Source organism: Ochlerotatus camptorhynchus, unplaced genomic scaffold (assembly GCF_037179485.1).
Source record: "Ochlerotatus camptorhynchus isolate MF236.1 unplaced genomic scaffold, CSIRO-AGI_Acam_v1.1 ptg000330l, whole genome shotgun sequence".
Classification (NCBI taxonomy): Eukaryota; Metazoa; Arthropoda; class Insecta; order Diptera; family Culicidae; genus Ochlerotatus; species Ochlerotatus camptorhynchus.
In genome coordinates this window covers 2,207,116-2,234,852 of record NW_027040818.1, presented here as the reverse complement: position 1 = coordinate 2,234,852, position 27,737 = coordinate 2,207,116, and the positions used below count along the sequence as shown (strand labels likewise).

General features: G+C 41.6%; 1 protein-coding gene across 1 annotated transcript in view; it reads right to left on the bottom strand.

The window, feature by feature from the left end:
* The window catches only part of Notum (palmitoleoyl-protein carboxylesterase notum), a 51,545-nt gene extending 26,416 nt beyond the window's left edge, over positions 1-25,129 (bottom strand). Inside the window, exon 1 of the mRNA XM_065230449.1 lies at positions 25,067-25,129. Coding sequence (XP_065086521.1) covers positions 25,067-25,123 — 57 coding nt within the window. The 5' untranslated portion in view covers positions 25,124-25,129. The remainder of the gene's footprint in view (positions 1-25,066) is intronic.
* Positions 25,130-27,737: the final 2,608 nt, after the last annotated feature.

The window sequence follows — 27,737 nt, the reverse complement described above, 5'->3', positions numbered from 1 at the left end:
TTCCTGCTTTCAAAGCTGGCAATAATCAGGATATGTATTAAGAACTATCGAGGTATCACCAGTCTTTTGGCAGCGTCCAAACTGTTTGAGATCATCTTGAGCGAATTTGTCCTGAATCGCTCGAAGAACTACATTTCAAATGACCAGCATGGATTTATTCCCGGTAGATCGGTAGCTACTAACCTTTTGGATTTCACCAGTACATGTATCACCGCGCGATGGAGGATAAGGCACAAGACGTCATATATACTGATCTTAAAACCGCATTCGACAAAATCGACCAGAAGATTTTGTTTTGCAAGCTTTCCCGACTAGGAGCGTCTGAGCAACTTAGGCCGTGGTTACATTCCTACTTGACTGGACGAACTCTTCAAGTACCACTAGGATCTTGTGTCTATTGCTTTGTTGGGAGTTAAATGCAAGCTCGTTTATGCAGATGATCTTAAGCTATACGTCATAGTTCACTCGATTGAGGATTGTCATCGTCTTCGAGCTCTGCTAGATTTGTTTGTGGATTGGTGCCGTCGCAATAAGCTCATCATCAGCGTTCCAAAGTGTGCAGTGATGACGTTTCACCCCTCTAAGAGCTCAATCCTTTACGACTACTGCATTTTTTTTTTTCCTTTGGTTTGTTTTTTCCGTCGACCTTGTTTTCCGTGCTGAGCACCAATGCTACCGACGTGCCAGGAAGGCAGCTCCCACACCTGGACCCTACCTATCGACCCATCAACTCATGAACCGGGGACCAACGGCTTTACTTCCCATCCGAAGGAAGGCGTGATCAGAGATGTTATGCCTCAGAACATCCCGGCGGCGCCGACTGGTATTGAACCCAGGCCTGCTGGGGTGAGAGGTAATCACGCTTACCTCTACACCACCGGCGCCGTTTACGACTACTGCATTGACAATGTAACGCTTCGCAGAGTAGAACGAATGACTGATCTTGGTGTTCTTTTGGACCCAAAGTTGACCTTTAATCTTCACTATTCCTCGATCATCTCTAAGGCGAATCGTCAACTGAGATTTATTTCAAAGATTGCACGAGATTTATTTCAAAGACCCTCACTGCTTGAAGGCACTATATTGCTCTTTAGTTCGGCCCATAATTGAGAATGCATATGTGGTCTGGTCTCCATACGAGCTAGTGTGGAATCTCCGAATAGAATGTGTTCCTAAAAAAGATTTCTGAGGTTGGCTTTGCGCAGCCTGCCGTGGCGCGATCCAATGGATTTACCACCTTATGCAGACCGATGCATGCTATTGGATCTGGACACATTGGAACACAGAAGAAAAATGCAACAAGCCTTATTTGTAACGAAACTTTTAAATGGCGATGAGGACTACCCTCAACTGCTTTCCAACAGTGTTGGAAAAATATCAAAAAATGAAATCTCACCAATGCCCAAGATCACGCTTCATTTTCGTAGACTAAAATCAACAAGCAAACATCTGTGATTGATTTTGCAAGCTGTGATATCGCAGCACGGAATATCAAACTAACAAAAGTCACCAACTGCAAATCTCACCAAACTGTGGTGAGATCGAGTTTAATTTTTTTTTGCTTTACACCCGAATGCAACAGAAACTTCCATAATAAATTTTTTCCGCTCTCATACGCTCTCAATATCACGCGTGATATTGGAACAAAATATCATGCTTGATATTGATTTTACATGCTCTTTTGATATTGCGAGACTATTCACAACGTGCAAAAATCAAGCTGAGAGCTGACTCGACACAAAAATGATTCCGTTCAGCAGTCCCTTTGTGTCTGCCATCGGTGAAGATTAAAAAGAGATAGCAAACTATACTTTCTCTTTCTAAGATAACGATGTAGAACGGAATCATTTTTGTGTCGAGTCAGCTCTCAGCTTGATTTTTGCACGTTGTGAATAGTCTCGCAATATCAAAGGAGCATGTAAAATCAATATCAAGCAAGATATTCTGTTCCAATATCACGCGTGATATTGAGAGCGTATGAGAGCGGAAAAAATTTATTTGATTGATGATTTTACCAACATTGCTTTCACAACTAAACTTCTGTGTTCCTTAAAGGATGTTCCGGCAAACATCCTTGCTACAACCAAGATTCCAATGTCTGCGATGATTCGGACATTCTCCGCTGTGGAAGAAGCATTTGAATTCGGAGAAACATCAAACCAATTTCGAAACCGATTGAGAAGATTGTGATTATTTTTGTAATCTGATTATCTGTTACTTTTCTGTGTATTATCTAAGTTTTTTTTCATTGAGACAACTACTGTCAGATGAATTACAATTATCAAAATCTGATAAATTCTGCATGCAATTTTAAAAACCAAGGATCAAGTTGTCTGAATGTCTGCAAACTGAGGGCAGCCCAAGGCCCATGGATTGAGAAACACTGTACTAGCTTATATTAGCTCAATTTTGATTATTCCAACTTGATTTAAAACTCAGATATCAACTTTACACACCATATAAAAATGTTGTATTGAGGATTGCTCACGTAAAAATATTCGACGATGTTCATACGTCAAACTACAGAGGAGCAGTTCCAGGCGGATAGCGGAAATATTAACAAACTTTAGATTTACCTATCAGAATTCCATGATACTTCGCATAAGTGTTCGCTAGGGGCAATGAACCAAGTTTGTGCCAGAATTTGACCATTTTGGCTCATGCCATTTTTTACAAAATGGCATCTTCTATATTTTTCTATAAATCAAGAAAGACGTAAAAACGGCTTATCTAATCAAAATGACGTCTGAGTCTAAGTTGGAGGAAACTGAAATACCTTTACAGCACAAAGAAAAAATCACAAACTTTCGACTGTTAAATTTTTCAATAACAAAAAAAGTACATTTTTAAGGTTATTTAACTTATGTTCATTTGAAATGGACACAACGAACTTTTAAAAATTGACCAAAACCGTAGAATGATGCCTTTCCATTACTATCGATCGGATGATTGAGAACCTGTCTGGTCAAGCGATCTCTTAAATCGAATCTTAAACTTATGATATATTTAATCTACGGTGTTCTAACACGTTACAAGAGTGTTATAATAATTATCGGCAAAAATCACGTCATCAAGATAACTATGCAGCATGTTATTATTCTTCTGCTGATCAACCAAAACAAACGGAGCTATAATGCGGCAAAATTCCACTCACACACTCATACCGGATAACGAGAGCACACCTTGCAACCAGTTCGAGATTGAGACGAGAGAGAGAGAGAGGGTGTCTCTTATTCATCAGGACGGTAAAATTCCTTTGATCTTTCGTTTGTTATGCTTTTTTTCTACACTCACCTCCACCAACACCACCACCGCTCGCCAACCCCCCATCCAACCGGACTTCAACCGACTTCTTGACTGACTTTGTGGGCTCTGACCCTGCAGGTTATTTTGCCGTCATTCTGTTGGCCTGGATATCAGTGTAGTGCTCCTCGCACTCGCTACTGTGCAGTGACATGACTCTTTTTTGTCGGTGATATTCACGCGACCGTAAATCACCGCCGACCGTCTAAAAATCGATCGTTCGGGGACCAGACATTCATTGGCTCCGATATATCCTGGCCTGGCTTCATCATATTCGTTCGTGGAGCCAGCCGGCCGCATACCAAACGAGATGCCTGGCAGACAGCAGACCGAGGGTGCGAGACGAACCGGTTTCTTGATGGCGTTTATCAACTTGCGTAACGTCGCGGCATCGTCTGTTTTTATCAAACCAGCGCGTATATGAAGCCTTTTTTTGTCGGCCGCTTTATTGGTTTTATTTTTAAAAATTAACTTTATGGACTAGCGACTAGCGCCTTGCGGGGAACATTCCGCGTACAGGTTTTCTCGTGACACTCGACCTTAAACCTACTTTCGCCGGACTTTTGGCGCTCGGTAGGGTCATGGACCATGATCGGAACAACAATGTGCTACAGTGTTTCATTTCGAAATACTTTATGCATTCCGGGGAACTGCTTAGTGTTCACCATTTTACTAGTTCATAAATACGTCTTCTGATTGTTGAAAAACAACTAATGCGGAGTGCGGAAATCTCACTCCACGCACCATTCAACCCGGTTAGTGGTGGTAGCAATTGCAGTCCGGAAAAGTAAACCCCAGATAAATTAAGTCTACCCCCCTGGGGAGAGGCGGTTCTTTCAAGTGCGTATCGATCACGATCGGCGGCGGCGGCAATTGGTGGCGCAAAAGCGCAAACAAGACAAGTCAAAATTTGTTTATGTTCCAGATCTTCGACTTCTCCGTGGTCCGGTTTGTGGTCCCCTGTCGAGAAAGAGTCGAACCGAGAAGCAGACCGACACGGCTGCGTGTGATTTACGGTCCAATGCCGATGGCGTCTGCTGCTGTGTCGGGGCGGCGGCAGTCGGTTAAAGTTCTGTGCTGAAATCCGAGCTCTCTCTCCAGCTGATAATTAATTGTTTGGTCGGCAATGCGGAATACCAACGCTTTGTCAAAGTAGGTAAGCCGACCGACAACGACGACCTGTGGTTGGTGGTGGTGGTGGTGGTGGTGGTGCTGAACGATTTATACTCTGTGTGATTCAGTCCGGTGCGGCAGACAACAAGCTTCGTCCGCACATATGGACGGACAAGAACAACAAACAGACTGGTCCTGAGTAAACAGATTCGGAGAACTAGGTGTGAAACCAGGTCCCAGTGGGAGCGTTAGATGAATGCCGTGCCGGGCCCGGTGTTGGTTCTGTGGTTCCTTGTTGTTAAATAAATACCCTGGTGGATGCCTAGGCATTCCAGTGATCCGCAGGGAATAAGGACGGCTTTCAATACGTCCAATAGGGTGATTCCTCTACTCCCTGGATTTAACGCTCTTAAACGAGTTTTCACATCATATGAACTTGGTGTTATTTGAGGCATTTTCAGAATTATCAATTGCGAGCTTTTTTTGCCAACCAATCTATGAATTTTTATATTGTGGGGCAAGCACAACGATACTCTGATACTGATACTAAGAATCGTACCCACCGCTTTTCAAGGACATTTGAATAGATGATAAAAATAAATTGCACTGCTTGTATGTCCCCAAATTGCCCGTTTAAAAAAAAAATATGATGTTCCATTTTTCTGATGATGGTCATTTGAATGAATGTTATAACCCATATTGTATCTTTTAACTACAATAAATACATAACATTTTCTTCTACTAAGGTCTTATTCTAAACCAAATAGATTCTGAGATACATGCTGTCCGAAGAAGTCGTCTCCACTCTACTCGATCGATGGCCACACTTCACCAGCCTCGTAGTCTGCGAAGGGTCCGAAGGTCGCCTTCTACTTGGTTGATCCACCTTGTCCGCTGCGCGCCTCTTCTTCTTGTTCATGTTGGGTCACTTTCGAGAACCATTTTCACTGGGTCGTCGTGTGGCATTTTTACGACGTGCCCAGCCCACCGTAGTCGACCAATTTTTGCAATGTGGACGATGGATGGTTCTCCCAGCAGCTGGTGTAATTCGTGGTTCATTCGCCTCCTCCACGTTCCGTCATCCATCTGCACTCCACCGTAGATGGTACGCAATACTTTCCGTTCGAAACACCAGCATAGTCCAGGTCTCGTGGCCGTAGAGGACCACCGGTCTAATCAGCGTCTTGTAGAGAGTCAACTTCGTGCGGCGGTGAATTTGATTCGACCGGAGCGTCCTCCGGAGTCCAAAGTAGGTATGATTCTCTGCCATAATGCGTCTGTGAATTTCTCTGCTGGTATCATTTTGCGGCGGTCACCAGTGAGCCTAAATACACGAACTCAATGACCACCTCGATTTCGTCACCGTCAATCTAAACTCGGGATGGCAGGCTAACATTGTCTTCCTTAGAACCTCTTCCTTCCATTATTTTGTCTTTGATGCGTTGATGGCAAGTCCAATTCGCCTAGCTTCAGCCTTGAGTCTTCAAAGTTCCGTGCCATTATGTCGATGTCATCGGCGAAGCCAAGAAGCTGGATGGACTTCCTGAAGATCGTGCCACTCGTGTCTATCCCAGCTCTTCTGATCATTCTAACGCGATCTTGAATAGCAGACACGAAAGTCCATCACGTTGACGTAACCCCTTTCGAGATTCAAAGGGACTCGAGAGTGTCCGCGATACTCGAATAACGCGCATCACTCGATCCATCGTCGCCTTGACCAATCGCGTCAGTTTATCCGGAAATTCGTTCTCGAGCATAATCTGCCATAACATTCTTCTTCTTCTTCTTCTTCTTCTTCTTCTTCTTCTTCGCATTTCAAGCTTATTGCATATCGCACATTAGCTTAATGCGTGCTCTCAACTTAGTGTTCTAAGATGCACTTCCACAGTTATTAATTGAGAGCTTTCGATGCCTGTACCATTTTTGCATTGGTATAATTGTGTCGCAAGTCCAATCATACTTCTATGCCCAGGGAAGTCGAGAAATTTTCGAACCCGAAAAATTCCTAGACCGGTCCGGGAATTGAACCCAGCCAACTCCAGCATGGTCTTGCTTTGTAGCTGCGCCTTTACCGACTGAGCTAAGGGAGGCCCCATTGAAAGCATACCGATTCTAAATTGGCAGCGCTTTACCAATCTAAGTTCAAGGTTTGGTTAAATAAAAACATCACCAAAAGTCCTCAAATATTTGTTCAAGTCTTCATTTTTTTTCCTTCCGTGCTGAGCACCAATGTTACCGACCCCAGGGAGGCAGCTCCCATACCTAGACCCTACCATCAACTCATGAACCGGGGACCAACAGCTTTACTTCCTTTCCGAAGGAAGGCATGATTAGAGATGTTATGCCTCAGAACATCCCGCCAGTGCCGACTGGGATTGAACCCAGGCCTGCTGGGGTGAGAGGTAATCACGTTTACTACTACATCACCGGCGCCGCGAAGACTTCAGTTTGATCAGGTATCATTCTGAAGATCTTCAACTACACAACATTTCTAATCACATCTCCAAGATTCCAGGTTGCAGGTTCCAGATATCCTCTCAAGATACCAGGTTGGTCAGAAATTATTCCAAAGGCTTCAAGTGTGCAGAGATCTAAAAAAAAACATCACGAGCCCTTTTAAAACATCAGTTTGTTAAGATAACATTCTGAAAATCTTCAACTGCCAAACAAATCAAATCACATCTCCCAATTATTCTCTCAAATGCTCAGAAATTATTCTAAAACCTTCAAGTGATCATACCTTTTCATAAACTCCTCAGGATATGTTTCAAAACTTCAACTTAATCATGTATTATTTTAAAGATCTTCAACTGCCCAGCAATTCTAATCATATATCCAAGATTCCAGGTTGCTCATAAATTATTTAAAATAACACCAAGTGATGAGAGATCAACTTGAAAAGCTCAGGATGTTTTTTTTTCAAGATTTCAGATTGAACAGGTATTATTCTAAAGATATTCTAAAGTATTCCATCACCCATATCGCATCTCTCAGATTTTCTCTCCTATGGAACACGGCAGCTTTGAAATTATGGCGTAATTGCTTTTGTAAACAAATACGTCAATCGCCGATTTCTCACGAATAAAAGCTCAATATCACAATCAAACTACACGCTTAGAAATAACTAATTTTACACGTGACGGAATCCATCTTTGACATAAAAGATGAGACGTAAACAAACATGTCATGTAATATTAAGTGTTCTGAGACTGAAAAGTTCGTTGCTCGACGAAAAGTACGTTTGATTGAGCTATATTTCGCGTCTGTTATGACTCAAATTTATGTCAAAATTGACGCTCGTATATGTCAGTCTTAGAGCACCTAAGTTTACATGATTTTTTCAAAGTGTGTATACCAAACGATAGAAGAGTCATTCTTCTACCTGTTTGTGTTGCTAGTTTTCAAGATTGAGCTTTAATTAGTGAGAAATCGGTGATTGACGTGTTTGTTTACAAAAGCAATTACGCACTAATCTCGAAGTTCTCCGGGATTGTTTCAAGACTTCAGGTTGACCAGATACTATTATACTAAAGATCTCAAACTGTTCTTCAATTCAAATCCCATCTCTCGGACATTCTTTTATGGTGCAAGGTGGCTCCAAATATATTCCAAAGACCATTTGGGTTCACTTTATTCTGAAAATCAACCAATATGCAGCAATTCAAAGCAAATTTTGAGCTATGCAATAAGTTATGGTCATGATATGGTCTCTCGCAGCTGAGGATGATATGGTATGGTCACCTCAGGATAAGAGGGTCCAATTCCTCAGATTTAAGAAGGCATTTTGTCATATTCTATATGTAAGTAATAAGTGTGAAAACAGGTCAGCAAATATAAGGTCTCTTGCCGTGTGGATCTATTTGCTTTTTGCTGAAGGAAGTTTTACTGTTACCTAAAGCTACAGCAAATATAAACAGCACTTCTAGAGTGCTCAATATTAAAAATACTCAGAGGGAGCGATGGGTGGAGAGAATGTTTTGAACCATATGAACTTTCAAAATCTGAGCCAAACAAACATCCCAACAAACAATTTTAGCTGCAGACTAGCTTATACAGGCAAAAATTAGCTGTATAAGCCATTTTTTGGCTGTATAAGCTAATCTACAGCTAAAATTGTTAGTTGGGATTCCCATTCGAATTTTTACGACGATTTCTAGATTAAGATTAGATTCTTACTAGATTCAATTTGAGAGTATTGCAATCGAATAGAAATTCAATCACCTTTATGTTTCGTGTGCTTCTCAAATTCAACTAGTTTTTTTTTTTTTTAAATTAAAAGCAATATTCTAACTCTATTGATTTATTGATCTCAGTTGGTTAATTAATGGCATGCAAAAATGTGCAAAATATTGCGATGCAATCAATTAATATTTTACACGTAAATCGAATCAAACGTAAGTCATGTGAAATGCTAACTTCTAGCAAGGGTTGCAAGATAATTTAGGTACAAATCCTTGCTGCCGAATTGTATTTTGTTTTCTCAGCCTATCTATCCCTATTTCTACTCAATATTACCTGCAAATGTTCTACCTTGTTCGACTCTTATTCCTATTCGACCCTTGTTCGGACCCTAACAGAAGCAATCCTGCTTGGACATCGACTTTGAAAATTTCACTTCGATCCTTCGAATTCTTATAGTAATCTGCTTGGAAGTCGATTTAGAGAAACCTTTTACTGCTGTCATGGTGCCTAAACGCAAAAGAAAAGGGCAATCACTTGATCCCCCTTCTACTGAAATTTATTTGATCAATCAATTTGATATGCTCACGCATGATGAGAATGATCCATCATCCAGGCAAAAGACCAAGAAAGAAACCGTCCCCTTTCGATAGATTCAAGTTTCCAATTCAAATTTGTCTTGTCATTCAACTTCGCCTTGTAATGCTTTGGCATCTTAAGCAGATATTCCAATAAGTTGAATCCTGTGAACCATTCATGACAAAATTCAGGCTTACCCCATACCCAGATGGCAACTGCCCTGAATAGTAAAAACACATCATCAAAAACATCTGCTCGGCTGCATTCACGACAACCTACCAGCAGCAGCAACATGATTGCAGATTGCAGCAACGTTGCAATCATCGACCACAAAACAGCAACAAAATTACTAATTATTGCTCTGGAATCGAACAAGATCCGCCACTTTTGAAGCAAACTCCCCGGGCTTGCAGGGGCATCCAAATACTCAGAAATAGAGACGAAGGGGGGGGAGGGGCTTGTGGTTCGAATCCAAAGCAACTACCTCCAGTCAACATTCAGCAGCAGCAGCAGCAATAACAGCAACCAGCCGACAGCCGAGCAAAAGAGCGAAAAATGAGAGAAGAAATATCACTAATGATACAATAATAATAGTAAACTGTATCTGAAATTATACATAATTTAATAATAAGTGATGGTGGCGGTATCGCGCCTCTTTTAGAGCCGAGCCTATCAAATTCATTTTGCGGTTGGCGGCTTCGGTTGGCGGTGCCTTTGATGTTGCCTTCAACGCGATGCTCGTTAACGCCAAGAAAGGGCTCGTTCATCATCTCGGCCCGGGCGTGCGGTGGAGAACCCGGAGAGCCGTGGCCGGAGTCGTCCGTGAAGGCAGAGAACAACACCGACACGCGTGGTCGGATCCATCAGGGATCGAACTCCGACCCAGCCAGGAAGGAAGGCGGAATCGGAGCTCTGTGATCGAGGCGTGAGCTCCAGGGGGATGGACGGTTGGTTCGGGGCAACAACAGGTGGTGGTGGTGAGGAGAGTCGAGCTCGTGCTTTAAAATTCAAACTATCATTTTCGATGTTATGTAGAGAAAGAAGGAGCGAGATCAGTTGATTGGTTCTACGATCTACTAGATCATGGTGTACCGATCATACTCGCGGACGCACGCACTTTGTAGATCCGGTGTTGTAACAACACCCATCGCTATACGCGTGCGCCCAGATTAATCGCATTATAATTGCCCGCATGCTCACTGGCGGTAATTATAATGTAATTTAAATAATTTTCCCATTTAATTAATAGCTGTCAGGTTTTACTCCGTTTTCCTTTCGTTTTTTTTTTTTACGTGAGCTTTGGCGTTCCGAGCACGAGCCCGCCTTGCGTAGTTCAGCTTCTCCTATTCCGGTGTTCTGCTCAAGTGTTTTCCCTTATCACACCTCCTCGATTCCGAGCTTCTTCGCTATTTAAACCTACACGCTGCATATCCGACGTAACTAACACACGTTGAGCTGGCGGCTGAAATTACTACATACAACTCAAGGAACATGAAAGTGGAGCTCTCTGCGGGATCCCACAATAAAGCAACCATATTCCAAGTCCAGTCAGTCTCCGGCTGGTTTGCAGTCAGATCAAAGAGAAACTAGCGAAAATGTATTTATCGAACATTCCTTTCAAGTTTCCCGCGCAGACCAACACACCAACGAGCGGCTCGACGTTGCACACGGTAGCGAGAAAATCACGTGCGTTGGACGATTAAATTTGCATCCCACAACCGCCGGCCGCACCCACGACCCCCGTCGATTCGGATGAAAGAAAAATCAGTTCCGACCAGTAAGAGAAGATGTCTACGTTGCATCTCGCGCTTGCTTGCGATAGGTAACCTGTGATCTTAATCCAGAACAGTCAAAGAACTTCAAAGGTGCTCCCCTTCGGTCGTCGTGACTCGGCTTTTGGACGGCCTGGGGCCGTAAAACTGTAAATCGGTTCCCTATTTATAAGGTGACTTCAAAGCGATCACAACACCCGCCCACCAACAACCGTCGCACCAGGGCATTTACTGGTTCGATGGAATTTGATTGGGAACAGATTCGGCCTGTCATGACGACAGACGACCGCGCAACGGACGGTTGGACTTAATGGATCGGTTAATGTTCTGCTAAGAGCGGGGGGTGTGAAGGTCTTTGATTTTTGCATGTTGTATATTTATCAGAACTCTGACACTGCTGCCACAGTTTCAATCATATGATGTTATTTGATTGGTGATTGGGCAAACAATGCGGTCACTGCAGGGCTGTGGAGTCGATGTATAATTTTCCGTCACAAATTCTGACTCCGACTTCTCAAAAATCCAGGGCTGTTACAGAAATCCCTATTTTTGGTCATCCACACCAGAATGCCAATTCCGCATCATAGAAAAATATTAAATTTACAATTCGAATACCCACAAAAAAATTAATATACTCAACTATTTTTAAAACTGCCTTAAATTTGAATTATATCAAAATTCTAAAACTGGTATCACACTGTTTGCGCATACGTCAAATATTTGACTCTTTAAGTTTTGCCATATTTGTTTACCTAAGTCATTACACTTCCCAAGCAACACACATCCATCTAAATAGGTTGCTGCAACTTGATTGTGACTGAAATAAGGTGCATACAAGTAACCACATCAGTTAAATTACAGGTGTGCTGCTAGGGTTGTCTGATAGTTTTTTGATCAAATACTACAAAATGGTCATTTGATCAGCTATTTGTCAAAATATTTGTGAACGTATTAAAGTCTGGGATGCACAAAAATTTGTCAACTTCAAATTGGTGTATTTCTGTTAAAAATGCATTAAAAAACTGAAATGCTGCATTTGGAAGTTGAGTATATATATGGTTGCTATGATGAGTTTTCACCGTTTGCTCCCCATTTTTCAAAATGACGTGCAAGCAAGAGGAGCAGCGTGTCAAAATGTTGCTCGCGCAGCAAGAGAATCCGACGTTCTCACACGCCAAGTTGGCAAAATTGCTGGATGTGGCCAAATCGACCGTGTCAAACGTTTTAAAAGTGTTCGGGGAGCGTCTGTCGATCGCCAGGAAGCCTGGAAGCGGCAGCAATCGTAATCCGGACGTGGCAGCGACGACGAAGAAGGTGGCGGTGAAATATAAGCGGAATCCTAACCTCTCCATCCGGGACGTCGCTGGCAAGCTCAATGTCTCCCATACTACTGTATACTACTATGCAGCGGGCCATGAAACTAGCCGGGTTGTCGACGTTTAAGAAGGTGAAGGTGACGAACCGATATTACAAACAAAACACGTTGGCAAAGCAGCGGTCCCGAAAGCTGTATACGAATCTGCTCGCAAAGTTCGACTGTGTCGTCATGGACGATGAAACTTATGTGAAGGCGGATTTCAAGCAGCTTCCGGGACAGGAGTTTTATACCGCATCAGGAAAAGGGAAGGTGGCTTAAATTTTCAAAACCATCAAACTATCGAAGTTGCTGAAAATATATCTCGTCTTTCAGGCCATACGCACGAGTGGTCTAAAAAGCGGCATTTTCATTACTACGGGAACCATCAATCAAGAGATCTACGTTTAGAAGTGCCTGAAAAAGCGGCTGCTACCATTATAAAAGCAACATAATAGACCTGTGCTGTTCTGGCCGGACTTGGCGAGCTGCCCCTATGGGAAAAAGCCAATCGAGTGGTACGATGCGAAAAACGTGGTTGTGGAACCCAAAGACCACAACCCTCCCAATAACCCAGAACTCCGCCCTATTGCCCAGACAACCAGAAGTCGTATAACAATGTACAGACAGTATCGTAAATTGCTACAGTTTAAGTCGAAATCGCATATAAGAATGGCATACCTCGCATTATGTTTAAGTTAAATCGTATAAACTGCAAATTTCCGACTTATATTCGATGACTCATTTTTCCGTCGTACTGTATCACAAATTAAATCGGATTACATCGTAAGACTTTTAAAAATGGATTTGTTATTACAAATCAAATCGTATATGATGTTAAATCAACTCGTTTAAAATTATACGTATACACGTATATGGCCTCCACTTTTGTACGTATAAGCAATTTTTTTGCATTCTATACGACTTGTTTGTTTGTATATATGTTTGTATATCACGAAAACAACGTTGAATATACGTGCATTCTGGTTGTCTGGGTGGGTATTAAGCCTTGGTCAAACGGAATCTAAAAAAAAACTAATAAAGGGGTTAAGTGGAAGGCACGGCAGTTCGGATTTGGCAAACCAAAAGAATAAACAAACATTTTTTACTTTAAATATATGAATTGAACTTCCAAATCAAAAATAAGAAGATTTTTGTGGAATTTTGACTGAAAGAAACGATATTTTTTTTGTCAACGATTTTTTGCGCGCTCCAGTCTTTATATTGCTTGAAGTTGACTGAGTTTATTTATATGGCCATTGACTTGATATTTAATTACTGATTGTATTTGATTCAACAAAAAAATAGGAGCCTCATAGCCTAGTGAGTAAAGGCACGGCATTACCGATTCCCGATCCGGTCGAGGGAATCTTTCGGGTTGGAAATTTTCTCGACTTCCCTGGGCATTGAGTATCACTGTGCTTGATATACAATATACAAATTCGTGCATTGGTATAGGCATCGAAAGCTCTCAATTAATAAAGGGCCACCCACATTAGATCCGTTTGCGTTGCGTTACCGTAAATTTGACAGATAGACAATAGATTTAGCTGTCACTTTGCCGCAACGCGTCCGATCCGAATCTAATGTGCGTGGGCCTTAACTGTGGAAATGCATTTAGAATACTAAGTTGAGAGCACGCATTAAGCTAATATGCGATAAGCTATAAGCTTGAAATGCGAACAACAACATTTGGTTCAATTTAATTTGTGTCAAGAAAGCGAATTTGTGTAATCTCAGGCTCGATCATAGATTGGAGATCATATGATCCATATCAAATTGGGAGATCATAAAACGATCATGAGTTCATTCCGAGTTCACTAGAATCGGTTTAAGAAAAAAAAAACTTTCTTGTGACAAGCAATCAATGCTCATCTCAGATTTCTTCGAGAGTCATATTACCGTTTGCGGATCTCGGATCAGCTCTGTCAGAATCAGTTCTGAACCATAATTACAGACGTAATGAATTCATATGATGTGACGCATAAAACACATTATTTTTAGACAACAATCTGTTTACGACTCGGAAAAGACCATACGTTTTAGATTAATTTTTAACGGTGAATAGGGAGCACCGTGAGGGGCGGTCAGCAAATCTATAAAGTTCCCTTATCCCTGCTTCTTAACTTCTACAAAGTTCCATAAACTACTTTCAAATTACTTGATTATTATTTGCCCAAGTTCTCTCAATTCAACCAAGATCTCAGGACATCCGAGACCTTCTCCAAACTTCAAGGAAGACTTCGGACCTGTTCCACGATTTTTCTAAACATCTTGGCAAAACAAAGTTTCCAAAACTTCCCAAATTAAACCATCAAGTTTTAATAAGAAGTTCACCATCTAAATAATTAAATTTAAAATTTAAAAATGTACTTCAAAATTTGATCGACTTAAACGTGCTGCATTTCTTTTAATCGAGCCTTTAAATAACGTAAACACCCCTAATTATGTAGGTGTGTGTGTTTGCAGAATGATGCCTCTATTTTGATTTTGACATTTCGACAGTGAGCTCACTGTCGATTTGCTCTTGAGTTATCAAAATGGCGTCCAAGCAAGAGGAGTCAAAATTTTGCACGCGCTTCGCGAAAATCCGAACTACTCGCACGTCGAGTTAGCGAAATCGTTTATAGTGGCCAAATCAACTGTCTCCAACGTAATGAAAGTGTTTAGGCAACGTTTTACAGCTACGAAGCATGGATTGGGAGGAAATTGGAAGACGGAACCCGCAGCGACGACAAAAAGAGTGACCAGTGGTTTCAAGTCGAACTCCAACCTCTCCGTCCGAGATGCCTCAAACAAGCTGGGATTGTCATCTACAACCGTGCATCGAGCTAAAAAACGAGCCAGACTGTCGACTTTTAAGAAGATAGTGACTCCAATTCACGACGATAAACAAAACACGATCCCGGAAGCAGTATACGACAATGCTGACGAAGTTCGATTTACCTCTATGGTTCGATTGTGTGTTAACCGGGCGATGAAACCTACGTCATGGCAGGAGATTTATACGGACACCGGAAGGGGAGAGGTGGCAGACATGTTCAAGCATATGAAACTGTCGAAGTTCGCTAAGAAATGGTTTGGCAGGCTATCTGTAACTGTGGCTTGAAAATAGACTTTTTCATTGCAACCGGGACCGTCAACCAGGAAACTTACCTAAACAAGTGTCTGGAAAAACGTCTGCTGCCTTTCCTGAAGCAACACGATTGTTCCGTGCTGATTTGACATCCTTCCATTACGGAAAAAAGATCATCGAGTGGTATGCCGCCAGCAACGTGCAGGTGGTGCCCAAGGACGAGAATCCCGCCAACACGCCAGGGCTCCAATCAATAGAAAAATATTGGGCCATCGTCAAGCGGAACCTGGAGAAGATCCAAAGGCTGTTGGAAGCAAGAAGCAGTTTAAGGCAAACTGGCGTTCTGCAGTGAACAAAAGTTGTGACAATTTCCATCGAACTTGCGCCAGATGTTCGTTCGATTATGTTAAAAGTTGAATTAATTTCGAAGAAAGCTGGGGATTTCGTTAAACATTGTGATCAATTTCAATCAAAGTTGTGACCAATTTCTTTTGCAATAGCGTCGAATTTTTGAAAAGTTCGGAATTCCAAATGTACAATTTTATATATATATTTTTAAATTAATCTCATTGACAGTTATGGCCTTTTTTCGGAAAAATTAATGATCCAATCATTTAAAAATTATGAGCGGTGCTTACGGTGTCTATTTTTCAGTAATTAGAGAAACAATGTGATCAACTTTGTTAAAAGTTGTTAAATGTTTCTCTTGAAATCTTTACTTTTTATTTTAAAAAATATGATCAATTCCATTCAATTGAAAACTATCATTTCATAGTTAAAAATTGCGACCAATTTCGTTATAAGTTGTGATAAATGCCAATACAAATGTTATCAAATATGTATAACATTTCTCTATTTTTTATATTCATTTCGACAGGTTCACCCCGACCACAATTTTGTTGTATTAACGAAATGGAACAGTCAGCTCTACCTAACTCGATGTTTAACAGACCATCGAGCTAAGGGGGCTGATCTAAAAAATACATATCCATAATTAGGAAAAGTCATCGAAGTACCCTGGATTTCCATCGAGCAAGTCAGAATATCTAGTAAGAGTTGACTGCATATGATTTCGTATTCAGATTTATACGATTAAATCAAATACCGCTTCAGAATCAGAAATCCTTGCGGCCACATTACCAACCGAACGAGTGTAGGTATTGTTCATGTCGTCACTTATCTCGCCAAGTCGTGTTGCACAAATAACCTCCGACAACACGACACGGAGTGAAAACACGGGAAATCTCAGAGACACCCGGGGAGAAAACAAAACAAAAATTTAAACAGAAATACTATCTTGACATTTCATGTGTAGGATCTAAAACGCACCGACTCGGGCTGCCGCCAACGGACGAAAAACCGACGAAACAAACATAAGTAGATATTTGTGTTCCGACCCATGTTGTACACGTGATCTTGTAAATCGCGCGACTCCGCACTGCCGACAAAGGAAGAAGTCCACCGCCGCCGCCGCCGCCGCCGGACGACCAAGAGTACGCTCTGTAGTTGTTTGTCGGTCTTGGAAAGGGAATAACAGCGCGACCATCTCAGCAGCCTCTGAAGTCGCTGCTTTCAGCAGTGGCTGTTTGTTTGCCCGCCTACTACGAACGACGTCTTCGGAAGCAACGCGATATCAGCTAGTATTGCTGCTGGCCTGGCAAACATAACTACTCTCTCTCTCTCTCTCTCTCTCGCTCTGTATCTATATCTGGCTCGAGGGCATACAACAGAGAGGTGTGGAATGCCTTGCGTGCCGTTAATTCGCACCGCGCCGCGTCATGCAGTAATTACGCGGTTTCATCCACCGCCAAAGAAGGAGAGGAGTGCCCGAAGAAGTATGAACGGAGACCTCACTGCACTGCGTGGACAACTGTCAGCAATCGTTTCACGGAAAGTATCGGCTAATTGAAATATACCACCGCGCGGCAGGTGCCCTAAACGGGTTCCTCGGAATGCATTCGTCGGGGCGGGAGAGGTTCTATCAGAGAGGGATAATGATCATCCGTCACGATCATTAATCATCATCTGTCTCTAGGAGTACGACGGCGGTGGTGGCGTCGGCGGCAGGTCGTCATCTCCTGTCTCGTTGGGCTGTCATCGACGAGTGGTAGGTATGCTGGGAGAGCACTCTAGCATGCCATGCTGCTGATGCAGTTGTTGCCCCGGGGGGAGAGGAGATGATGCGGAAAGAAACTCGAGCAAGATCAAAGGGCCCGTCTAAACGCCAAGAAGCAAAGGCGCACCAGTTCGTCGCCATCGGTGTTTGTGTGCTAAACAACACGCCGCCGTCGCCACCGTAAGTGAGCACCGAGATCAAGGAGAAGCTCGGCAGCGATTTGCTCTGCCTTGGCGGAGTTTTGCTAAAGAGGCAATAAATGGCATGCCCTCTGAAGCACAGAACCGTACTTTTGAATCTGTTAACAGGAAGAAGTTCCAAAGAGCCATATAAGAACACCATGTAATTCTCGAAAGCACCTTGCTCTTATGTAGTGATGGCATGCCACTTTCAAGGAAGCCTAGTCCTCGCATCAACTTTAACGTGACTTAAACAACACCGCAGGTGACGGCACCTCATTCTTGTTTACGAAATTGCGATACTATATTCCACTTCTTCTCACTCTTAAAAACACGTTTCAAATGCACCGCACCGCCGCCGCTGAAGATCCTCGCCCGGACTTGCACAACAAACGTGCAAATCAGGTATCCGTAGCGTAGACGATGCACTCGGTCCACTCCACACAACAGGTGCATCGCATCCCGTTTTCTCATTATCCTCTTCCGACGATACCTGCCCCTGCCACGCCTCTCCCCTTCCTCGGCCCAGGGTCCTCGTCCCCGACGAATCTTCTCTCCCTTTGTCGTACCGACGACGACGACGATGACGGCCGGCGATTGCACGAATATGAATTTGCAAAATATTCGGCGGATGTGCGAGTCTCTTTCATTGAGACTTCCTCCTCCTCCCGTTGTACCTTTCGTCTCCTTCTACAAGGACCACAAGAACCTTACAGCCTGGCGGTAAGCGCAAAACGAAACCCCCTGAAAAGAAAACCTGCGAGAAACGCGATGCTTTCCTTGTAATCTTTTATTTATTGTATTATATTTGCACTCTCTTATTTCAATCGGTTTCTGAACGACTTGCCGCTGCCACCCTCACCGCTGCTGAGACTCGCTTTTCGGACGCAACCTTCCCTACTGACCTCAGAAAAGTGCACTGCCTAAAGTCAGCGCTGAGTGTAGGTAAAAAAACACATATGCAACTCAAGTGTTTTGCATCGACCGGCGATGACCGCCTTTGTGGATGCTGCACATTCCGGATCAAAAAAAAACCCAACACCGTGAGTAGACAGATACAAAGATCACTTGCCGCATTTTACGATGACTTTGTGCGATTATTGAACCAACTATTACAGGCAGACAGACAGACAGGCGGATGCAAATGAGGACTTGTTGAGGGGTTATTTTCAGGATTTTTGGAATGCAGTTCGGTGGAGGTTTGTTTGGGAGATGATTGGATGTATCGGTGGAGGTCTCTGTTAGCCCATTCTCTAACAGAATGGAATGCTTGTGGCAATCGGCTAAAACTCATTTCATTCAAAAACAGAGACGATAGGCAAAATAATTTAAAAACTGGTGCGTTTCATGAGCTAAGTATAAGCAGTCCAAATGTGGATTAATAGATATAGTAAATTAATAGAAAGTATTGAGGAATTCAGGAATTTATAATTACTTTCAATTGCAGTGAACTTTTCATAAGTCGACTTATGGAACCACGTCAAAATTGTTGTTCGTGGCTGCTAAATTGGCGCTTTCAATTAATATTCTAATTTATTTCCCTAAATTTCTATGCCACGTTAGTGCATTGGGCAGCGAGTCCATCCTTCTACGAAACTCCCATTCATGGATTTGACAGCTCGATACTTCCATGCATTGATTAGATCAATGTCAACATTTCATTAGGACGAAACTGCTTTTGTAATCAACGCCTTCAACAGGCGATTTGTCGCAGATTAAAGCTCACTTCTGCAATCTAACCATACGAAGATCGCAGTAGGCTCAGTCCGCGGACGGTTGGGTTTTTAACGAGCTGTCACGAATTTACCTGTTTTTCCGCGGAGTGATTTTTCAAGTTCAAATAAGTTTTTTATTTAATGTGTGATCAGTATTTGGAAGATTAATTGGTATTGTAGTGAATCTTATGCGTGTGTGATTTAATGAAGAAAATATCGTAATTGGTGTTATATCGATTTGCCAAAGGACTGGTTAAGAGTGTCTGCCGGGTGGCGGAGCACTGTGAAAGATTGGGCTAGAAAAGGAAATGTGATCGTTGCCAAGTTGAAGGGTGACTTGAATAGAAGCACGAAGAATCTTATCCAAATTGGTCCAAAATTGCCAAAGTGGCCTGGAATTCTTACTGACCTAGACTTTGAACTGACTTCAAAATTACAAAGGGATTAGAAAATGCCAAAAATGGTCCGAAAATTTCAAAAAATCGTCAAGGCTGACCCATAAACTAAAAAATGCAAAACATACTGAGAAAAAATATGCCAAACTAACATTACAATTCCAAAATGGTCAGAAAACGGTCTGAAAAATGGTTCGAAAATGATCTAAAGAGAAAACTTGTTCAAAATTTTGACCTAGACTTCAAATTGAGGACTCAGACTCATCTCAATCTCCATCCTGAGATGTTCGAAAATCTCACGTAAACGAATCTAGCTCTGGGGGTGCAACACATCTAAATCTCATTTTTGATGGTAGGAAAATCTCACACTAGTAAATCAATCAAAATTTCATCTGTTGGTTCTAAATCAATCTACTCACATCGCTTCCACCTTTTTGCAGGAAATCTTTAAAACCTTTATCAATCTTCTTTCTATCTACTAAGCGTGCGGGCATCTCACAACAACCAAGCAATTTTTTCCAGCATCTTAGATAGAGTCGCCCCCTCGTGAAATATAGAGCTACAAAAAATCTATATTTCACTATACGCTTCTAAATCTATGCACTAGCATAGCACTCTATCTTTTAGCAGGAAATCTACTAAATTTTCGGCAGCAAAACAAACTCTTCCGTGCATTTTAGATTGAGTCGCTCCCTCGCTTAAGGCTAACTTTAAATTTTCAAAATGTCCCGAAAATTGCACAAATTGTCCCTCTGAATATTCTATGGAAATTGTGAAGAATATGGCTGTGGAAGATTGAAGGTAATTACAGTGAAAAATTTAAGCGAGTTCTTGCGATGATGATTATGAATCAGAAGAGAATTGTAGTGTGAATTCAAAAAGTTTCCAGGAGACGCTGCCTGAAGCGATGTACGGAAAAGTTTAACGCAATTCCAAAGACAATTTTAAGATTGTTCTAAGGATATTCCGACAAATACTCTGAGACTGAAATAATTACTGGATGATAAAATGAGAATTCTTGAGAAATCTCCTAAAACATCTAGGTTCGAACGAAATAGTTCAGGTTTTGCAGACCAAGAGCGAGGTTTCAAAATTTTTGAGACCAAGATTTTGGGACTTAAATATTATTAAAGTATTTTTTTTCTCATTCTGGGCATGGTTGCTTCGAATCACTTTGCTGTAAAAAATGTTTTTTTTTTCTGAATTATGAATTCACTGGATGTTATAATGATATTGAAGATCTCCAAAGTTAAGGAAAATTTTAGGAGCTTCAATAAAGTTCTGCGAGCTGCGCCGGTGATGTAGTCACTGACAAACCGACATGACACTTAATTCTGAGTTATGCCCGAAAATCATTAACGGCCGATTTAAATGTGCAGTGATCCGAATTGTCAAAACCATAGGCTTTTTTTTATCTAGATAAACATAATTTGTACAGAATAGATTATACACGAACCAATTAATAACTTTTGCATGCTGGCTCATGGCTTAGCTAAATATTTCCCGCGAACACGGAGCCAGATATCAGTAGTGTGCTTTGGTCAGAAATTTTATTGTTTTAGCTATGGGAGCTTATTACGGATGTCACTTCAGGGTGAAAACTTGTCACTTGTCGTGATTCTCATTTGATTTGCACGGCAATCACGTCTCTTATTCTGAGTATCACTTCCTTATCACCGTGTAGTGACACCCCGAATAAGGCATATGGTCATTCATGTTGGTTTGTCGGTGGTGTGGTGGTAAGGATGATTGCCTCTCACTCCAAAAGGTTCAATCCTATTTGGCACCACCGAAATTTTCTGAGGTATAAAATCTCTTATCACGCTGTCCTTCGGGAATGGAAGAAATGCCGTTGGTCTATGAGTTGATGGGTCGATAGGTAGGGTCCTGGTGTGGGAGCTGCCTCCCTCGCGTCGGAGCATTGGTACTCAGTACGGAAAACAAGATCGACGGAAAACAAATCAATAAAAAAATAAAGTTCTGCGAACCCCAGAAACTTACAACAAACCTTCAGGGAAATTCTACAAATTTCAGGAGATTTCTGCAAATTTTCAAAATCTCGCTAATAAAGCTTTAAAAAAATGTGGATTTTCAAGGCGCACTTCGAACCTTACTGCGATCATCAGAGAAGATCCACGAAGTTCAGGGAAATTCTGCGAACTTTAGAGACGTTTTGCGAGCTTCAGGAACGTTTTCGTAAGTTCTACGAACACCAAGAGAGCTCTGTGAACTCTACCAAAATTATATGAACTGCAAACTCCAAGAAAGTTCTACAAAAATCTGAAAAATTCTACATATGTCTGAAAAGGTGTGCAAACTTTAAGAACGTTTTGCGAAAACTAGGGTGAATCTCATAACAATAAGAAAGTACTGTGAACTTCAAGAAATATCAGCACATTTTAGGAGAAAAAAACCTTTACTTTAGGGGTGTTCTGCGAACTTCAGGAAAATTCTACAAACTTTCAAGACGTACTTCAAACTTCAGAAAAGTTCTTCAAACTTTTGTGAAAGTACTGCAAACTTCAGAAAAAAATACTGCGATCTTCAGAGAAGTACCACGAGCTTTTGGAAAATTTAGTGAACTTCAGGGACGTTTTGCGAGCTTCAGGAACGTTTCAGTAAGTTCTACGAACTTCAAAATTATATGAACTTCAATGTAGCTCTGCAGTTCTTCGAACGTCTGGAAAGTTCTGCAAACTATAAGGATGTTCTGCAAACTACAGGGAAAATCTCATAACATTAGGAAAGCACTGTGAACTTGAAGAAATATCTGTGAGTTTCAGGAAAAATTGAATATTTCAGAGACGTTAGAATTTTTACGAAAGTCACAAAAAATCTATAAACAAAGATTTGAATTTTAATGGAGATTCTATGAGCTGTCTCGTCACATCGTCGGTAGAACAATTCTCACTCCATTTAAGAGCAAGGGCGTAGCCAGGATCGAAATACGGGAGGGCCAACATTTGTTTGATGATCAAATATTAGGCCATATGTCAATAGGCTACATGCCATTATGCCGAATGTGATAAGACTGAAGGGGTTCACTAGGTCCACTTTGCAGTTTTATCCTGATACATTTAGTAGTAAGATCGATATACATTTAAATAAGGCATACAACCAAATGCGATTGAGCCGAAGAATCACTAGCTCAAATAACATTGCATGTTTTATCTAGGTTGTAAATCATTCTACAAGTCTTAATCATGGTCTACATAACCCTCATAAAGCAAAAATTATTACTTGGAGAAGGTATTCATTTTCGATACAGTTAAATCAAAGAAGAATACAAAGATGAAACAGTCGGAAGAAAAACTTCCGATTTTAGTGTCCTCTTTCACGGTTCCTTTCATCCAATGAATATTTTGTGGTTTTGCTGCCCCTTCGGTAGAGATGAAATTTCGCGCTCTTTTTTATCAAAACAATCACACCAAAATCAGAGATGTCTCATTTTTAAATTAGGGCCGAACATTTTCTTGTATCCAATCTGAAAACCGAGGTTCATATCCTTCAACAAGAAGAGCTTCGGGTCAGAGTTCGATGTGTTAGCTCTTACATCCCGTAATGTACCACGAAAAGGTGATCTACCCACGCTACGCGGCTTGGGTAGGTTAAATGATTAATTACGAAAACAGGAAAGTTTGCCTATGTATTCACTACCTTCAAAATTCGTATAGAACTCTTTACAGAACTTATTTGGAATGTTCTCTTAATTTTTTTAACCATTACCGTTCACAGAATTCTTTTCAAAATTCATCCAAAATAAATATTAGAATCTCTCAGGGATTCACTTGAAACTTTTGACTATAACAGTTCAGACCTACCTATACCTCTTAAAAATCTTGAAATTCTGCTCAGAATTATCTATATTCTATTCGAAATGCCCATGGAATTATGATTGGAATTCGCTTAAAAATCTTCTCAGCATTTCATTGACATTAAACCTTCAAAATTCGATTCCCATGGTAATCTGCTCAGAATTTCATTGGAACCCTTTTCAGAGTTCACATGAAATTATTTTTAGAATTTCCACTTGCCCTAGAATTAATTTGGAACTATCATCACAATTAAATACGCAAGATTCTTACGGGTTTATAATTTGTAGCGATCCATATTTGTGAATATTTTGATGATTTCTGGTCTAAGGTTTTTTTCTAAGGCTTGAAAAATCATCAGTAAGAAAAATTTCGATTTTAATTTCAACAGCTCATGAAAAATGCAATTTTGACGAATTAAAATTGCAATTGATTTTAGAACTGTCTTTAAAATGTTCCGAAAAATTTCCGTGGCATTCTCCACAGCTTTTCTTAAGTATTATTCCAAATTCCTTCGAAATTTTCCTCAGAATTCCCTTGAACATGATCTCAAACAAATTTCAGAAAATTGTCTTCAATTCTTTAATTCTGCGCCGAATTTTCTAGGAATGCTAACAGAGTTTTCCTTTAATTGGTTATCATAAATCCTCACTATATTCTGTTATTAGATTCTTGGCATTCTTCTTGGAATGCTTTGCCATAATCTTTAGGATTTTCTACGACGTTTCCCTTTATTGAGATTTTGTTTAACAACCGGTTTGTTGTCAGCTGCGTATGCTTCAATTTACTTTGAATCCTTTTTGAAAAGTTCAGAAACAGTTTTTTCCGACGCTTCATTAGAGATTGCAAAAAGCTCGCGTCATTTTGTGTAAAATGACAGAAGGAATAGAATGATGCGAGCATTTTACAATCTAAAATGATGCGTCGAAAAAAACTGCTTTTGAATTTTTCGAAAAAGCATCAAATTTAATTGAACCTTATGGGAGTGATATTTTTAAAACGATTGTGAGCTTATTCTTACTTTAACCAATTTGCTACTGCTATTACTGCCAAGAAAAAATATTCAGACAGAGGAAAGCATGTTGAGGATTGCGTTGCACATAGCAAAAAAAAATCTCCTCAGAATGTCTGAGATTTTATCGTTAGAATTAACCTGGTTTCATCCTCACAATTCTCATAGAGATCACTTCTGAACTATCATGAAATTCTCTTTAGCAGTGCTGTTCTTAATTCTCGTGGATTGTTTTTTTTTTCACAATCTCTTCGAATTATTCCACGAATTGTGTTTTAGCTCTACTCGAAATTTGTTTGGAATTTGTCCCAAAATTCGTAAGAAAATGCCTCACAATCCCTAGAAAGAGAATCACTACCAACTGCGAGTCAATAAACGAGCTAAATGCGCCGAAACACACCCACAAACCTTTGAAGATTTTCCCCAACAAACAAAACAAAAACACTAAACCCACTACTCACCGAGAATAAAGCTCCTCTCGCGCCCCGGTTCCTCATGCTGCTGCACCGCAGTACCATTCTACCACGTTCACGCTCCAAACAGTGCAAACGAATCAAAACACTGCACCTCTTTCCTTTCTTCCTTCTTTTCTTCCTTCCTGCTTCTGCTGCTGCTGCTCACAATCGTTTTGAACTACCTTCTTCCGAAACCGTTTGAAGTCGCTACTATGCTACTTTTAACTATTACTGTTGCATACCCAAACAAGCTTTAATTTTCCATTCGGAAAAACTCTAGCACTTTGATCGAGTTGTGTGTATGTGTATGTGTGCATGTGTGCATGTGTGCGCCGTGCTCTTTGATGTCGCCCGACTTGTTATTTACCGTTGGACAGCGAACTCGCGCCCCGCTCCGTGCCTACGACGACGGACGACGACAACCAGAACAACAACAACAACAACAACAACAGCATTCACCCCAGAAGAAGTGACCCGAAACCTTTTCCACGTAAAATTTGCGTCGTTTTTCCACTTTCATATCCATCGCATTCCAATTCGGATTTTTCACTGATTACACACATATTACCACCACCATCACCCAGGCCGGATCGGAACCACTTTCTTCGACCTTTATCGGCTGTTTTCAGCGGGAGGAATTTCGACTTTTGGACACGGCGCGGACAGTCGTTGTTCGCAGTAAACTTCAATTACCTTCCCGCGAGCCGCGAAGAATGCACGGAATCATCTTGCACTTTTTTGCTGCCTGTCCCCGGATCAACTCCGGATAGACTTTTTTTCTTGTTTTTTTTTTTTACCCTTGCCACCTGACGACTTCTCTTCTCTTCAGTACACTTTACTTTCTTTCACCTTCTTGATTTTTTTGTTGCGGGAAGCCACGGCGCGGTTCAACCCCAGCCGACCGGTCAGCCAGGTTTCGTCGGTTTGATTGGCGAACGAAACACAAAAACTCCCCGAAAAATTTCAAAAAAGCACACCGCCAAAGCACGAGGCGTGCGCGCGTAAGACACACTTAATTAATCAAACCCGCAAAACACCGCCGAGCCAAAGTTTCCTTCTTTCTCCGCACCGACATTCACTGTAGTACTTCTTCCTTGGGGCGGCGCGCGAAAAACTCTCCAAACTTCGCTCTTCACCTGCCGCTTGCCATTTGCCAGTGTTCAGCGGATCGCAACAAAAAAAAAAACCGCCGCCAGCCAGTTAATTTGCGTATCAACTGCGCTTCACACGCGGTCCACCACCACGGTCACGGACGAAATGCTTGAAATTCCTCCGACTCAAGTCCGCGGTCCTCTCTCTGGCCCCGATAACACTTTCCTCACACACGACAGGCCAACAAACCACAACAACAACAGCAGCGGACCCCGTCTCACTCTTTTAAAATCTGTCTTGAAAAACTGAACTGAACTAAACTGAACAACGGATAAAGATCCTCGATCTTCAGCAGAGCGCACAGAACATCTCACTCCGACGACTGATCACTGGGAAGTGTTTCACTGGATGTTGCACTGTGCTCTGCTCAGCGCCCGTTCGAAGTTTTCCCGCAACCCGTACAATGGTGTTGGTGCACCAGCTCAAATCCAACAACCACCAACCACGTGAGAGACGTTCTCTCTCGCTGAGAGGAAACCGCCTCTCTCGCCCGCATTCACTCGTATGTATTGGTGGAAAATCCGACAAAAGGAGCACGTTCACTCTCCCTCTCTCTCTCTGCTTTCCTCTCTTCTTATGTTCCGCGCATAAACATAATTCTTCCGTTTTGCACCACTCGCCCATTCCGTATATTTTTATCTGTCGTAATCTCGTAATCGGGTCGGCTGGGCCCGGGTCCTTTGAGGGCGGTGACGGTGGCGGCGGTGGCGGCTTTCTTTTTGACTCCCGCTCTCTGTCATCTTTGCCGCCAATTACGCCCTGTTAATAATTGGTGGTGAGATCTCTCGATCTCGTGGTCGTTTGCGGTTGAAGGAAGGCTTGCTGAAACACTGAGGTGGTAGAGGAGGAGGAGGAGGAGGGTATTGGAGGTGTGTCAACGCTGCTGCGTGATGAACCGTGAAGGTTGGGGGATTGTCTATGCCACGGGGAATTATGCTCTCTAACGTGTCGTCGTCGTCGTCGTCGTCGTCGCACCAGACAGGTAGGAGGATGCACTCGGGATGAAATATGATGATCACTAGTGGAGCGTTTGGTGATGTTTAGGGTAATAAATGGGAGGTTATTTGGAAAACTACATGGGACGGCAGGATATGTGCTTTACCGATAGTTTGACGAAGAATTACTGCAAAAACTTGAAATTGTTTCACTAAGAACCATCGTGGAGGCAGAAAATATTAAACTTAGATGTTTAAATGAATGTTTATTCATCACTAGACAACTTTTCACTAACTTGATGAAACTTATTTTTACTTAAAGCAATTGATAGAGTAGGATCAGAGTTCACTGTAGACACACTTAGAGTAGATAAATCTCAACATTTAAATCCACACCAATGAGCTTTTTCATTGAAAGTCCGAAATGAGCAGCGATTACATTATTCTACAGCATATTTGAACTTTGCACGCTAATGGTTATTCACCATGTAAAATCGTGTGCTGAATCCGGAAATTTAGTCAGAAGAAATCTCAGTAGAATAATAAAAAACTTTAAAAGATAAGGTTATACATCCAATTAAAAATTCACA